This window comes from Bubalus bubalis, chromosome 4, assembly GCF_019923935.1.
Source record: "Bubalus bubalis isolate 160015118507 breed Murrah chromosome 4, NDDB_SH_1, whole genome shotgun sequence".
Lineage (NCBI taxonomy): Eukaryota > Metazoa > Chordata > Mammalia > Artiodactyla > Bovidae > Bubalus > Bubalus bubalis.
This window is the reverse complement of record NC_059160.1, coordinates 95829550-95843942: the sequence shown is the minus strand read 5'-3', so window position 1 is coordinate 95843942 and position 14393 is coordinate 95829550. Positions and strand designations below refer to the sequence as shown.

General features: G+C 44.8%; 1 protein-coding gene across 2 annotated transcripts in view; it reads right to left on the bottom strand.

The window, feature by feature from the left end:
* The window catches only part of TMCC3 (transmembrane and coiled-coil domain family 3), a 289315-nt gene that overhangs the window by 61629 nt on the left and 213293 nt on the right, over positions 1 to 14393 (bottom strand). Inside the window, exon 1 of one of the 2 annotated variants that reach the window (XM_006064480.4) lies at positions 8824 to 9082. The exons of the other annotated variant lie outside the window; for it this stretch is intronic. Coding sequence (XP_006064542.1) covers positions 8824 to 8901 — 78 coding nt within the window. The 5' untranslated portion in view covers positions 8902 to 9082. Of the gene's footprint in view, positions 1 to 8823; positions 9083 to 14393 lie in introns of those variants that run through there. 2 annotated transcript variants of the gene reach the window in all.

Below are 14393 nucleotides of genomic sequence, written 5' to 3'. Positions count from 1 at the left end.
GAAAAGCTCAAGGCATCATTTAATTTCCTTACAACAAGCTTACAGATACAGCTTAATTAGATTCAACTTTACTTCAGAAAAACACAGAGCTTAAATTTCTTCTCCACCCATCTTTCTGTCCCTGCCTGAAATTCCCAAAGAATCTGCATCTTCTGGATGTTCCACTCTTTAGCCCCACGCCCTCCATTGTCTCAGTTTTTCTCAGGTCATCAGAAGACTAGAAAGACAGCCTGGAACACAACTCTCAATTTCCCAACCTCTCCCAAGCATTCCTATCCCAACAAGGCTGCCCTCAACTCACCAGAGTGTGCTTTTGTTCATCCCAAACATTTAATTATTTAAATTTTTGCAATCCATGAGAAGAAGAAAAATCTCTTAGCATTTTCAAGACCAAAGGTCTTAACTGTTTCACAAAGGAAGAGAGATAACACATCAAGACTGGTGTTTTCCTAAATGATTCTGAATCATTTTAGGTGGGCAAAACTGAAAGCATTAAATACACAAAGAATCAGAGAGAGTGAGTGAGTCCTTTGAAAACAATCCTCAACCCAACGCAGCTGCTTGAGGCTGGGAGAGCGTATGGGTTCTGCGCTAACAGCCCTCTACCAAGCTCCCGCGCTTGCTCATCCCCTTTTTCGTCTGGTGCAGAGGCCTCAGAGGCCCAGACGATATTCTCCTAGAGCAGTTAACACTGCTGTTGTTTTTTTAGTTGCTCAGTTGCGTCTGACTCTTTGCGACCCCATGGACTGTAGATCCCCAGGCTCCTCTGTCCTTGGGATTCTCCAGGCAAGAATATTGGAGTGAGCTGCCACTTCCTTCTCCAGGGGATCTTTCAGACCCAGGGATCAAATCTGCATCTCCAGCACTGGCAGGTGGATTCTTTACCACTGAGGTACCAGGGAAGCCCAAACTGATTTAGAAATCTAAATAAATAAAGGTGCTGGTGGTCTGCGTAGGAGGTGTGGGAATGAGTGAGGTTTGGGGAACTCTGCAGTAGACAGAGGATGACTCAGTGTCAGAACAACCCACACTGTGCTGGGTCTCCAACCCCACTTCTCACGGTCACTCACACAAGCAGGCGGGGGAGGAGCGACATCCCAGGGTGACTCCAGACTCTGAACCCTTCACTCCAACCCTCCAATCTGGAAGCAAACTGAGGGAGTGGTGTTGGGGATGAAGAGGAAAAGGTGGTTGAGAAAATTTAGGAAGCAAACCATTGGATGTGGTGGGTAAGGGGGCTGACTGAGTGGGCTTCCCCGGCATCCAGTTTGGGGATTGGCTGTATGGGAAAAGTATTCATCAAGAATTGGGGGGGGGTGTGAGAAAACAAATTAAGGTTGACACACAGACTTTGAGGTGCCTGTGGAACATGTGCACAGAAACATGAGAGCACAGATATGAAAGTGAAAGCTGCTCGGGCGTGCCCGACTCTGTGACCCCATGAACTGTAGCCCACTGGGCTCCTCTGTCCATGGGGTTTTCCAGGCAAGAGTACTGGCGTGGGTTGCCATTTTCTTTTCCAAAGGATCTTCCCAACCAGGGACTGAAACTGGGTCTCCTGCATTGCAGGCAGACTCTTTACCATCTGAGCCACCAGGGAAAGGGCAGAAACATACTATACAATAAAGCCACACCTAGGTTGAGCTCTCAGGTCAGCACATGAGGCAGGAAGCACACACACTTTCACACAGGGAGACGTGCCCCTCAGGACGGACGTGCCAGCTCCCAGAAGGTGACAGACCCCACCCCTGCCTTCCCCCAGGGTGCCAGCGCATGACTGTTTCTTAGGCTAAGAAGCTGATGATGTTGCTAGTTTGTGTTTAGGGGCTGTGTTGTATGGAAATTATATATGCCAAAGACAAAGGGTGCTGGAAGATGCTCTCCAAAGAGACTCACAGGAATGGAGAGCTTCAGAGGTGACAAAAGACTGAGGCTGAAATTCTAAGTTAAATCCGTACATGATATATTCCATGACTTTTGCATCTGGTACATGCTTTTTCCCCAATACCCTTTCCCAACAGGTAGGAGGTCAAGACAAAGATGAACTCACATCACAAAACTTGATTTTGGGGGGAAAAAAAAAAAAAAAGACCATAAAAGGGACCTCAGAAAAGATTTTTTTTTAAATCTTAGTCACACCCCACAGCATGTGGGGTTAGTTTCCTGACCAGAGATCGAACCTGTGCCCCTGCAATGGAAGGCAGAGTCTTAACCACTGAACCACATGGGAAGCCCCAGAAAAGATAATTTTAAAACAGTCGCAGCAGATCCAATACAGCTAAGTAGTTTAATATATGAATTGTTACCCCTCCTATTCACTCCAACCCCACCAGAAATCTGGAAATAAATTCAGAAGCATAGTGGCCTAACACTAAATTATTCAAATTCACTTTTTTCATCCCAAAATCACAAAATTTTAAATCTGTTCATCAATTAATTCTCTACTGAAAATAATTAAAACTTTCATCAAGTTCAATTTTGAGATGTTTATCACATAATTTAGCAATTAGTATGGTATTAAAAGTGTTTTAAGGACTTCCCTGGTGGCTCAGACAGTAAAAGCGTCTGCCTACAATGTGGGAGTCCTAGGTTCGATCCCTGGGTCAGGAAGATACCCCTGGAGAAGGAAATGGCAACCTACTCCAGTACTCTTGCCTGGAAAATCCCATGGATGGACGGAGGAGCCTGGTAGGCTACAGTCCATGGGGTCGCAAAGAGTCGGACACAACTGAGTGACTTCACTTCACTTTGAAAAGTGTTTTAAGTAGCTTTCTTTTAAGAAACTCTCTTCTAAGACAGGAGCTGGTATAATGCTTAGTCCTTAATCAGTTTGTATTCATTCTATCTGGTTACAGTCTATTTGGATTTATTTTTGCAAAGTATAAATAGAATGATGTGGAGTTAATGTGTGAATTCTCTTCCAGTTCTAACACGGTGAAATCTTTAAGTCTAACTTTCCAACCTCTGCCTTAAGGGTTAGAAAGATATGCCCGCCCAGTGACGCTTGAGTCCTACAGAGAGATCCTATGAGGCCAGAAGGTGACTCAACTATCACAAGAAGAAACCACCCTTGTTTTGCCTTTCCACTGCTCATCCTCCAGAGAAAACACACCAGGGAGAATATGATTCTTTAACAATGTCTTTAAGTTGTAAGCTTATTCAACAGCCTTGAAGATGTCCCCAACTACTGTCAAAATTCTTACACCCTAGGCATTATAAGAAGTTTGTAAATGATCACTCTAAATTGTTCACCCACCGAATGCTTACTGGGAACCACCATCTGCAGAGCACCAGCAATGTGCAGTTTCCTATCAATCCCGAGTGTGCAGTTTGGCGGGCCCCCAGCAGAGCACATTTATCCCCAAGCACTGAGCAGGTTTCTTAAGACAGAACTTTCTTCTGCACTCAGCGCAGAGGCAGAAGACTGGAAAGTGGCTAAAATGCAAGCTTTGGAATTAGATCTGGATTCGTCAAACCCTAGTGCCACTATTTCCCAACAGCCATAGGCCCTGGACAAATCACTTAACCCACCTGGGCCTTAACTCCCCCAACTGTAAAACATAAGTATAAATAGGATATTGTGAGGATTAAGGAGTGCATTTGAATTGTTTAATATTGGCACCTGGTATATAGTGAGGAACTGGTACCTATTGGCTATTATCACTGTTGCTGCATTCTCCTCTTTATTCACATTCTTTTTGCCTTCTTATAGAGGAATAATCGACACAGACACTACATTCTCCTTCAAGCAGCATCGCCCTCTCCCAAGTCAGTGGAAGCAGCTGGATTATGCATAGATCATATATCCCCCTGTCCTTTTCTGAGGATCGTGAAGTCCTCACTCTGATTCACAGTACAGTGATTCACCGTTCTCTTCTCTCTCACCACTCCCCCCTCACCGCGCTCCACTGAAAACACAATTAAACAAAGAAACAGCAGGGCTGAAACAAAGTCAAGCCGGGCTTGACTTAGCAGCCTCTCCTAAGTCAAGACCTGGGCAATTTCCACCCAGAAGCACGAGGCTCACTTCTGACCTTAACGGCAGACCTGGAAATTTAGGCAGTGGGTCTGAAGCAAACACATCCTGTGATCCAACTGGGTAGCAGCTGTCTTGGTGTTCCACAGCGGATGTGACAAGCGGGCGTGTTGTTGGAGGCTGGCAATTCATTTTCCTCTAAAGGGAGAACCAGTGAGCCCACAGCAAAGCATCGCTCAAAAAAACACACATCAATCCATTCATGCTATACTGAAGACAGTTCCAACTCACACATTCATCTACTGACCGTCCGTTTAATTAACTCTTTAGAAGAAAACAAATCACTGATTAAAAATTGTACTCACAGACCACTCACTCAAGTTACCCCTTCACCAGGTCAGCGTCTCACCTACAGAAGAAGTCTGTTTCCACTCACTCTGGTTCCTGTTCAGGAAGTAAGCATGCAATCATCAACTTACTACATCACTGCCCAACCATTTCCATAGTGAGAAGGGCTCTGACATCTTCCTCTCCCTGACTGCCTCTGGCCATTACTCATCATGCCATTCTGGATCTATTTCCAAACCTCAGAAGGTTTAAAGATGTACTACAGGTGGCAACCATACCCGACACAGGTTTTACTTCAGACACTAGAGACTTGTACTTACTATCATCACTTCCTCCTATAAAAGAGAAGGGTATTTCCTGGGGCTACAAGGATAAAAAAGAGACATTCACTAGATACTAAATTTCCAGAGAGGCCAGACTGTTTCATCACCCATACCTTGCTGATGCCTGGAACAGCAGCGAGCACAGAGAAGGTGCTCCGAAATATTTGCTGAATGAAGCCTCTTGCTCTCCCAGTGCCAGGGTCTATAGTTCATAAACATGTAAGCAATCAATTGATGAGGAATGTGCAATGGAGGAAGGTACCACATGCTAAAAATCCAAGAAAGGTCTCCATATTATTCACAAAATCAGCAGTCTTTCCATTCTCAAGCTTATGAATACGTGTTTCAGTTCAGTCGCTCAGTCATGTCCGACTCTTTGCAACCCCGTGGACTGCAGCACGCCAGGCTTCCCTGCCCATCACCAACTCCTGGAGCTTGCTCAAACTCACGTCTTACATAGTAATAACAAAAACTGGCCACCATCTATTGAGCCTTACTGTGTAGCTGACATTTTATAGACATGACTCATTTATTACTCACAACACCTCAATGGTGTGGAAGAGGAAGCTAAGGCCTAGGATAACTATAAGGTCCAAGGTCGAGTGCTTAGTAAGCAGCCCTAACTAGCCCAGGATCTGTCCTCTGCGGGCTAGCCGCATGAAAGCGGTTCTGTAGATGGAACAGTCTGGTCTGTGCAGGCAGGATGGAATAGAAGTTGATGACGTCCGAGAGTAATGAGGAAGCTAAGGCACCAGCTATCTCCTCCTGAGGTCGTACGTGGCTAAACTAAGGTGGGATGTCTGGGGAACACGGGAAGAAGGAAAGGAATCCAGAGAAATGTCAGAGCTCCAGGGGCATGGCTGACAGGCTAGAGATGGGGGGAAGGCAGGCACTCCAGACAACTAGCAGCTCTGATCAACAGCATAAGGAAAAAAAATTATTTACCTCACACATGGAGAAAAACAGCCACTACTGAGTATATACAACCACTCTTTTTACAAATTCTCTTACTGAAGACTCACAATCACTCCCCAAAGTGGGGATTATTATCACCTTTTATACATGGGCAACTGGAGGCTTGGAAAGGTTAGCGCCTGCCCAGCAGTCACCCCGTTGGGAGGTGTGAAGAGCCAGCTATGATCCAAGTCTTCTGCTTCCAGAGCCACAGCTGTTCGGCACTAAGACCCTAGTGGCTGAAGATGGCATTTTAGGACGCTTAAAATTAGAACTGACAAAAATTTAATTCAGACATAATTAATAAAAACCAGTTACTGTATAGAAAGCGGACTCCCTATATTCTTAAATAGATAATAGGCTTTAACTATCTAGGGCATGAAAAAAAAAAGTAAGATTCTAATTATGTACGCTCTTTCTTTTAAAATAAGGGGATATAATGTGCAGTGAGTTTTAACATGTACCATTTCTGAGTTTTACCCAGATGAAATTTAAAAATGTGAATGACCCTGACTTGTCAGCTTAGAAGCAATCACAGAATTCATCAGTTACATTACATTTTCACCAAGGGGGGTGGGGAGGAGGAATTTAGGTTAATCCACCTGGCTGTAAAAATAGACTTGTGCACTGTTAAAATAGTACACTGCCTCATTATTATTCTAGTCTCAAAGGCTTAAACAAGCTCAGCAAGCAGGATGTCTATTTTCCCTGCTCTCTCAACAGGGTATCAATTTTGAACACAGAAAGTGACCATTCGGTAAACAAGAACTTGATCTCACTGAGTCTTAACCCCCCAGGGGGAAACTTCTTATCTCTGAAAGGTTAATCAACTCCTCACACACACCTCCATTTCTCATTATAATGTTTTTAGGGGAGCTAATTTACCAAATAAGTCCACAAAAAGGTTCTTTTTAAATCCTATGTTAGAACCTTACTGTATGGCACAGGGAACTCTACTCAATGCTCTCTGGTGACCTAAATGGGAAGGAAATCCAAAAGAATACAGTCAATTCACTTTGCTGTACAGCAGAAACTAACACAACACTGTAAAGCAACTACACTCCCATCGAAAAATAAATAAACGAATCCTATACTAGATGATTTATTGTCAAGGCAAAGGTGACATAAAGAAATTGAGTATCAGTGTTCCTTGAGGTTACCCTCAGCATCACATACGTTCTGAGTGTAAAGAAAATAAGTTTTTATAGCTACATTCACATGAATACCATGAAACAGTAGTTAAAATCATCTAATGGGCTGCTTTCTGCACGGGAAAATTGCTTCCACCTGGCCTTCATTATAGCAGCCTTATGGCAGCCTTCAGGACAGATCAAAATTATATCAGCCCCATCTGAGTAAAGGTCTTTGCTGTAGAACTTGTGATCACTGTCCACTGAAGTTCTAGCCTTCCTCAATTTGATTTTGTCCAGTTCTTACCAGATTTCATTTGCCCTATATAAGCTAATTTAGAATAATCAGTATATATACGTCTAACACAGTTTTAATATACGGTCTATATAAAAACCAGGTGTCTCCATGTAGTACTTTAACACAGTCAACAGAATTTTAAACAAAATAAGAAACCCCCTTCACAAACGGTTCCCCTACTTTAACAGGAAAGATGGGTGTGGAAATGGAACAGCAGCAGATACAGCAGAGATAAAGTTGTCGCTGACTTACACATCTGCTTTGCCACTTTTCATCTCAGTAGTTAAGCTAAAAAGAGCTGAGTTTTGGAAAGTTCCATGTGCTTTTGCCAAATTGCTTAAATGGGTTCACAATGAGCCATCTCTCCTTAAAAGATTACTAATCCTGCTGTTTACACGAAGATTATCACAGTTGTGACAAGAGAAACCCAGCTTCCACACTTTTTTCAAACCTGAAATGTCTTCCGTCAACTACAACACGATGGACCACACATCCCCCTGATTACAAAGTCATCAGAAAAAGATCTTTATCTTCCTTTGCAGTTGTATTAGTCGGCAGCCATCCCTCAACAAACGTCTAACTTTAGGTAACCAAAGATTTTTTACTATCAATATTTTCTTCCAAATGCAGTTTCTAGTTATTTTTATTACAAACTGTTATGGAACTTTTAAGAAAGTGCAGAAAAAGAGAGGGAGAATTCTTTTGTGGGGAGGGGAGAGCGGGCTGGATGCTGGATACAAGTATTACTCCACTAAATGTACTTAATCCGAAAACAATTAAATCATTTTGTTAAACTGATTAACAGATGCGAGCACGATCCTACCTCCTGAACTTCAAGCAGAGAGGCTGGCACTCAACGACTAAGATCGTGCAAGAGAGCAGTTAGCGCAAAGAACACAACACCTTCAGGCAATCCTCGCCCGAACTAACGCCAGGAGGAGGAGGTGCAGTTCTAAACGGCAGTTCAATCAGTCAACGGGAGAGCCAAGTGTTCAACCCGGACGATCAAACATTCCTGAGAGCAAAGCGATCCCCGAGGCAGGTGAGGCTTCCTCTCTCCTGAGGGACCCGCGCGCAGGCTGAGGCCTCCCTCCACGTTCGAGCACTACATGGTTCGTCTCCGCTGCTCACTCTGAAAAGCTATTTTCGCCCACAGCCAAAATCAGCAACAGCAAATTACACAGCAAACAATGGAGAGGGCGCCTGCTCGACTAGAAACTGTACAGGCAGCGCGCAAGACTGACTTTTCACTGGGGCAGAGCCCGGAGGAGCTGCCGCGGGAAACCGGGAGACGGAGTCTGCCGCCTGTCTACGCTCCGGCCGCGCACAGCCCCGAACCCGAAAGCCCCGACGGCTCGGGAGGCGCGGCGGCTGCTCTTGAGTTTAGGAAGCTGGAGGCCGAACTCGGGGGACACGACGACGCGGGCGGCGGGATCCCCTCGCGTCTGGCCCCGAGCGGCGAGCGCTCCCTGGCGGAGAGGGCGGCGGAGCGCCGGTCGTCGAGGAGACCCAGGCGCGCCGGGACCGACGAGCGGCGGTGGGCCTGGGCTTGGCGTTGCTCCCACCCCGGAGGGGAACTTGAGGTCTCGGAACCGCGCGGGCCGAGCTCCTACGCCCCCCCTCCCATCCCCGTCAGCCCGAAAGGTGCAGGGAAGTCCGGGCTCCGAGCCGCAGGGAAGGGAGGGAGGGAGCCGGCGAAACGCGCAGGGCGAGGTCGTTCCCGCGGGAGCCCACGCCCACCCAACCTCGCCCCTGGGAGGGCGCCCCCACCGCCACAACGACCGCGACCCTCACCCTTCTCTTGCAGTGGTGGTGCCGGCCCGGGTCGGAATAGGTCCGGTCCACGGTCAGCGCCGTGTCGCTGCCCGGCATCTCGGCGCTGGCGCCGGGAACTTTCCCGGGGTCCAGTGCCGCCGCGCCGCGAGCTGCCGGCGTGCTCCGGCTCGGGCTCGGGCTCGCCCGGGGGAGCCTCGGCCAGGGGGCGGTGCGGGCTCCCGCAGCTGCTGCCAACACCCGCGCGGCCGCCCTGCGCCGCCGCCGCCGCTGCTGCCGCCGCGGAGTGGAGAGGGCGGGAGAGGCGGGGCAGGGACGCGAGAGTCTCCGCCCAACTCCCGTCTCTGCCGCGCCCCCTGCGCGCCCCGCCCTCCCGAGACCCTCTCCAGGTGCCTCGGCTCTGCCTCCCTCGCTTGCTTAAACTTGATTCCACCTCCTTCCACACTGCCCTCTTTTCACTCACGAGATGAGTGGCATCTCCACTATTTGCTGACTTACCTGATGAAAGATGGATTTTGGTCAAGATGTTGAGGCATGCCTTTAATGCTTCCTTTCACGTTACTCTTATTCAACATGCACTTATGGGACACCGTGCTAGGCCCTGGGGTAGGGATCAGAATTCTTTTTTTGTGTCTGAGGTGTTTTTTGTTTTTTGCTTTTAAGTGCTCATGTTTTTCTTCTTCTGATTCCACTGAGCAAAGACTACACTTCCTCTTAAACAACCATCTATAGTGTTGTATATTTTTGCAAGTCTGGCTCACCTTTATGTTGGAAACTACTTAAAAATCAAGATACATCTTTTCATTTTAGTATTCCCTATTTCGAGTGAAGAGTTCCTCCCCACAAGAAATATGGAGTCTAGAGGAGACAGTGAAAACACCTCGTCTTGAGACAGTGTACCAGTGGGAGAATGAGTTGAAATACTGAAAGTGCAGCTGCTCCAGAGAAGAATTAGAGTTAGACCTTACCAGCCCAGAAGGAGGAGGATTGGGATCCTCTCCTTCAAAGGGCTGAGGGGAAGGGAAGTGCAGGCAGAAGAAAAATCCTGAGCATAAAAATAAAGGTGCATGCTAAGTCACGTGCAACTCTGGGCAACCGCTATGGACTGTAGACCGCCAGGCTCCTCTGTCCATGGGATTCTCCAGGCAAGAACACTGGAGTGGGTTGCCATGCCCTCCTCCAGGGGATTTCCCACCCATAGATGGAACTCGAATCTCTTCCCTCCACCTACATTGGCAGATGAGTTCTTTACCACTAGCGCCACCCGGGAAGCCCCAAAACAAAGGTAGGTTTGGAAAACCTCAAGCCATCAATTTAGGGAGTCTCTTCAGGAACAGAAAAACGATGGAAAAAGTAGGCAGCGACCATGTGGTGCAGGGCTCTACTTCAAGGCTAATTAGTTCAGCCCTATTGTTGGATACTGGGAGAGCTGCTGGAGGGTTCTGAAAGGGGACAAGACAGTATCAGGATGGAAAGTAAAGAAGAAATATCTAATAGCTGTGAGATGCACTGATTAAAGATGGGTAAGGGACACTGGCTAGAAGGCTACTGCAAAAATTGAAAACAACTTCAATGTCCTTCAGAAGGAGATTGAGTAAATTACAATATAGACATCCAGTTACGTGCTGCTGCTGCTAAGTCACATCAGTCGTGTCCAACTCTTCTCGACCCCACAGACGGCAGCCCAACAGGCTCCTGTCCCTGGGATTCTCCAGGCAAGAACACTGGAGTGGGTTGCCATTTCCTTCTCCAGTGCATGAAAGTGAAATGTGAAAGTGAAGTCGCTCAGTTGTGTCCAACTCTTCTCAACCCCACAGACGGCAGCCCACCAGGCTCCCGTCCCTGGGATTTCCCAGGCAAGAGTACTGGAGTGGTGTGCCATTGCCTTCTCCAGCGTTAGGTACCTGTAATAGAATGGCAGCTCTCAATGTATGGCTACAGAAATAGCTCTAACATATCTGGTTAGTAAAAAAGCAATGTGCAGAGTAATATATATATAGTATTCCACCATTTATATAAAAACTATATATATATATGGTTAAATATGCATAACATATTTTGGGGAGAATTAACATGAAACTAGAGAAATCGACATGAAACTGACAGCAGGAGACAGGAACTAGGTAGCTAGAAGGAACGGATGAAGGTTTATTTCTCACCGTATATGCTTTTTGAACTTGAATGCTTGAACTGTGTGCATATATTGACTATTTAAAAAGTGAAATAAAACATATCTTTTGTTGAAGGGGGGTTTGGGGGAGAATGGATACATACACATGTATGGCTGAGTCCCTTACTGTTTACCTGAAACCATCATAACATTGTTAATTGGCCTTACCCCAATATAAAATAAAAAGTTCTAAAAAAGGCAAGGATTTCTAAATATATAATGTATTTTTTTAATGAAGAGGACAAATTTATCAAAACTAACTTAAGAAACGGAAAACCCCATAGAGTCCTAAAATCATTCAAAAATTAAATCAACATTTTAAAATACTCCCCATATATGAAACAACTCCACCAGTCCCAGAGAGTTTTTCAGGTGAGTTATTCCAAAGCAGAGAAGAGACATTTCAAATGTGAATGTGTGTATGATGTTAGCTAGGGTGGCCACAGAAGGCCTCCACGATAAGGTAACATTTGAGAAGAGATCTAGGAAGAATGGGAGCTAGCCACGTAGATGTCTGAAGACTGTTGATGAAAGGAACAGCAAGTATTAATATAAAGTCCCCAAAGCAGGAACATTTGGGAGTGTTCAGGAAGAGCAAGGAGGCCAGTGTTGCCTGGGACAACAGTAGATGAAATCAGAAACATTTCAAAGGACCAGGTCGTATAGGGTAATTTAGACTATTTTAAGAACCTTGAGTTTAATTCTGAGAAAGATGGGAATATCTGAAATTTTCTAAGCAAATGCTCTGTCTTTTCACTTGGGAGAAAAAAAAAAAAATGATCCCTACCTCAAGGCATACAAAAAGTCAGTATCAGATAGATTAAAGATCTAAAGAGAAAATACAATTATTAAAACTGCCAAAAGAAAGTGGAAGAATATCATTCTGATCTCGTCATAAAAAGTAGTTCACAAAAAATATAAACCACAAAGATTCGACTACACTGTTTTAAATTTTCTGCTCATGAAAAAAATAATAAAATGAAAAGATAAGCCACAAACAAAATGAGCTAAAAATAATCAATATAGATGAATTTCATCAACAATACTGAGAAACAAAAAAAAAAAAGCAAACCGCATAAAACTGCCTGTTGTGAGATTCTATTCAAGTAAAGTTGAAATAGGAAGAATAAATGGCATTTTTAGGAGAACAAAGATATATAGCTAAGCTATTAAGAAAAGTTAAGAGCATGATATACACAAATTTCAGGAGAGTATTTACCTCTAGTGTGGAGATAAGGATTCAAGAGGAAAGGGAAACAAGATTATAAACAATGCCATATTTACTGAATGGCTATTGTTATACTAGATCTGTTTTCATGCCTACACATATACACAATATTTCATAATAATTAAGACTCAAAAGACAGATGTGATGATGGCATCCTTAATCCTGGATTTAAGTCACCAGTGGAGTATCTACTTATATACACAAATGTAATGAGCGCCGAAGAATTGATGCTTTTGAACTGTGGTGTTGGAGAAAACTCTTGAGAGTCCCTTGGACTGCAAGGAGATCCAACCAGTCTATCCTAAAGGAGAGCAGTCCTGGGTGTTCATTGGAAGGACTCATGTTGAAGCTGAAACTCCAATACTTTGGCCACCTGATGCGAAGAGCTGACTCATTTGAAAAGACCCTGATGCTGGGAAAGATTGAGGGCAGGAGGAGAAGGGGATGACAGAGGATGAGATGGTTGGATGGCATCACCGACTCAATGCACATGGGTTTGGGCGGACTCTGGGAGTTGGTGATGGACAGGGAGGCCTGGAGTGCTGCAGTTCATGGGGTCGCAAAGAGTTGGACACGACTGAGCAACTGAACTGAACTAAATAACACTTTACAAGTATAAATCTTGATATAAAGGCAAGACAGTCTGTTGTTATTGTCTTTATGCCAATGTAATCTTATAAAGATCCATTTTGAAATCTGTAAGAGTCTGTCTCTGGGTTTTCCCCCCTCATTTGCCTGATGCCTCATTTTTTCAGGTACCTAGGACTGTGGAAATTATATTGATCAGGTGTATGCATGTACATGTGTGTGTAACTGTATCTGTGTGTAACTTTGGAGAGGCCAGACCTAAGTAAGGTCTCTCACAAGCCAAGATTGGGCTTTGGTTAGTGTGACAGCAGGCAGCTATTTTCCATTTCTATTACTGTCTTGGTGTTGCTTAGAAGAACTCCATTCTGGAAAGAAACGCTGATCCTCCACAAAACGAATGAATTAAAACTATATTAGGCTCACTTCAATTTCAATTAACAGAGGATGTTCTTTTTTAGATCATTTTGATTTTTTTCATAAGCCAGTTGCCCAAAAGCTGCTCTACTGGGCACTCATACAAAATAATGTTTTTAAAAGCCCAAATTAAATAGCACAAGAGCAAGCTCCCTAGAAAAGAAAGAAAACAAGCCATGTGGATCACCATTGGCTCTCTTATTTGGAATTAGGACCCATGGGGAAAACAGATCATGTGCCTTCTTTTGCAGGCAATGCCTAAGGTTTTGTCAGACTCAGGGAGAGAGAGAGAGGGAGAGAGAGAGAGAGAAAACACACATTTTTTCTTCAACATAAGAATTATCTGTGCCTCTGATAACAGCCTCCAAAAGCCTCTCTCTGCAAAAGGTAATTAAAATTTTTTTAAAAACTGCACCTTTAAAGTAGCAAATGCAATCAGAACAATACGGAAGATAAAGGTACAAAATCTAGGGTGTAAACCAAGAATTTACTTCCAAAGTGTAAGGCACAATAACCCAGCATGTTCTCAGCAGGAGAGAAGCGAACTGGGTCATTAAAGCCATAATAGTGTAAAATAGTGAGAAAAGGCTTCATAAAAGAGATAAGGTTATACTTGATTCTCATAGTACATATTTGTTGTTTCTGCCTGCCCCAGCATCCAGCCTCTTATTCTCAAAATATTAACAGTACCTGGATTTTTCTTTTGGGATCCATCCCATCCCCATCCTCAATGCAAGTAATTTAGGTGAGACTGACCACGCTGGACCTCTGGCTCCAGGAAGAGGCACATGATCCAGACTTAGCCAATCAGAGTTGGTTCATCGTGCGCAGAAAGAGGCTCATGACCCAGTCAGAGCCAATCAGAGTCTCCCCTGAGACTTGTGCTGTAACTGCTGGGAAAGAACTGAGCCCATCAAGTTGGCACCAGGTTCAGCCGGTAGAATATAAGCCTGCTGCCGTGGTGGGCATTCCTGCTATATGTGGTAGACACACAAACACAACTTCCTCCCTGAGGGAAACAGCCATGAAAGGGGAAAGACTCATCGCTGAATTGCTGGAGCACTGAATCCAGCTTTTTCTACTATCTACTGCCACACGACAGCTCACCCTAAGATATACTGGCTTACAACAACTACCATTCATTTGCTTATGAGTCTGCATTTTGAGCAAGTCTGCAGAGTTTGGCTTTTC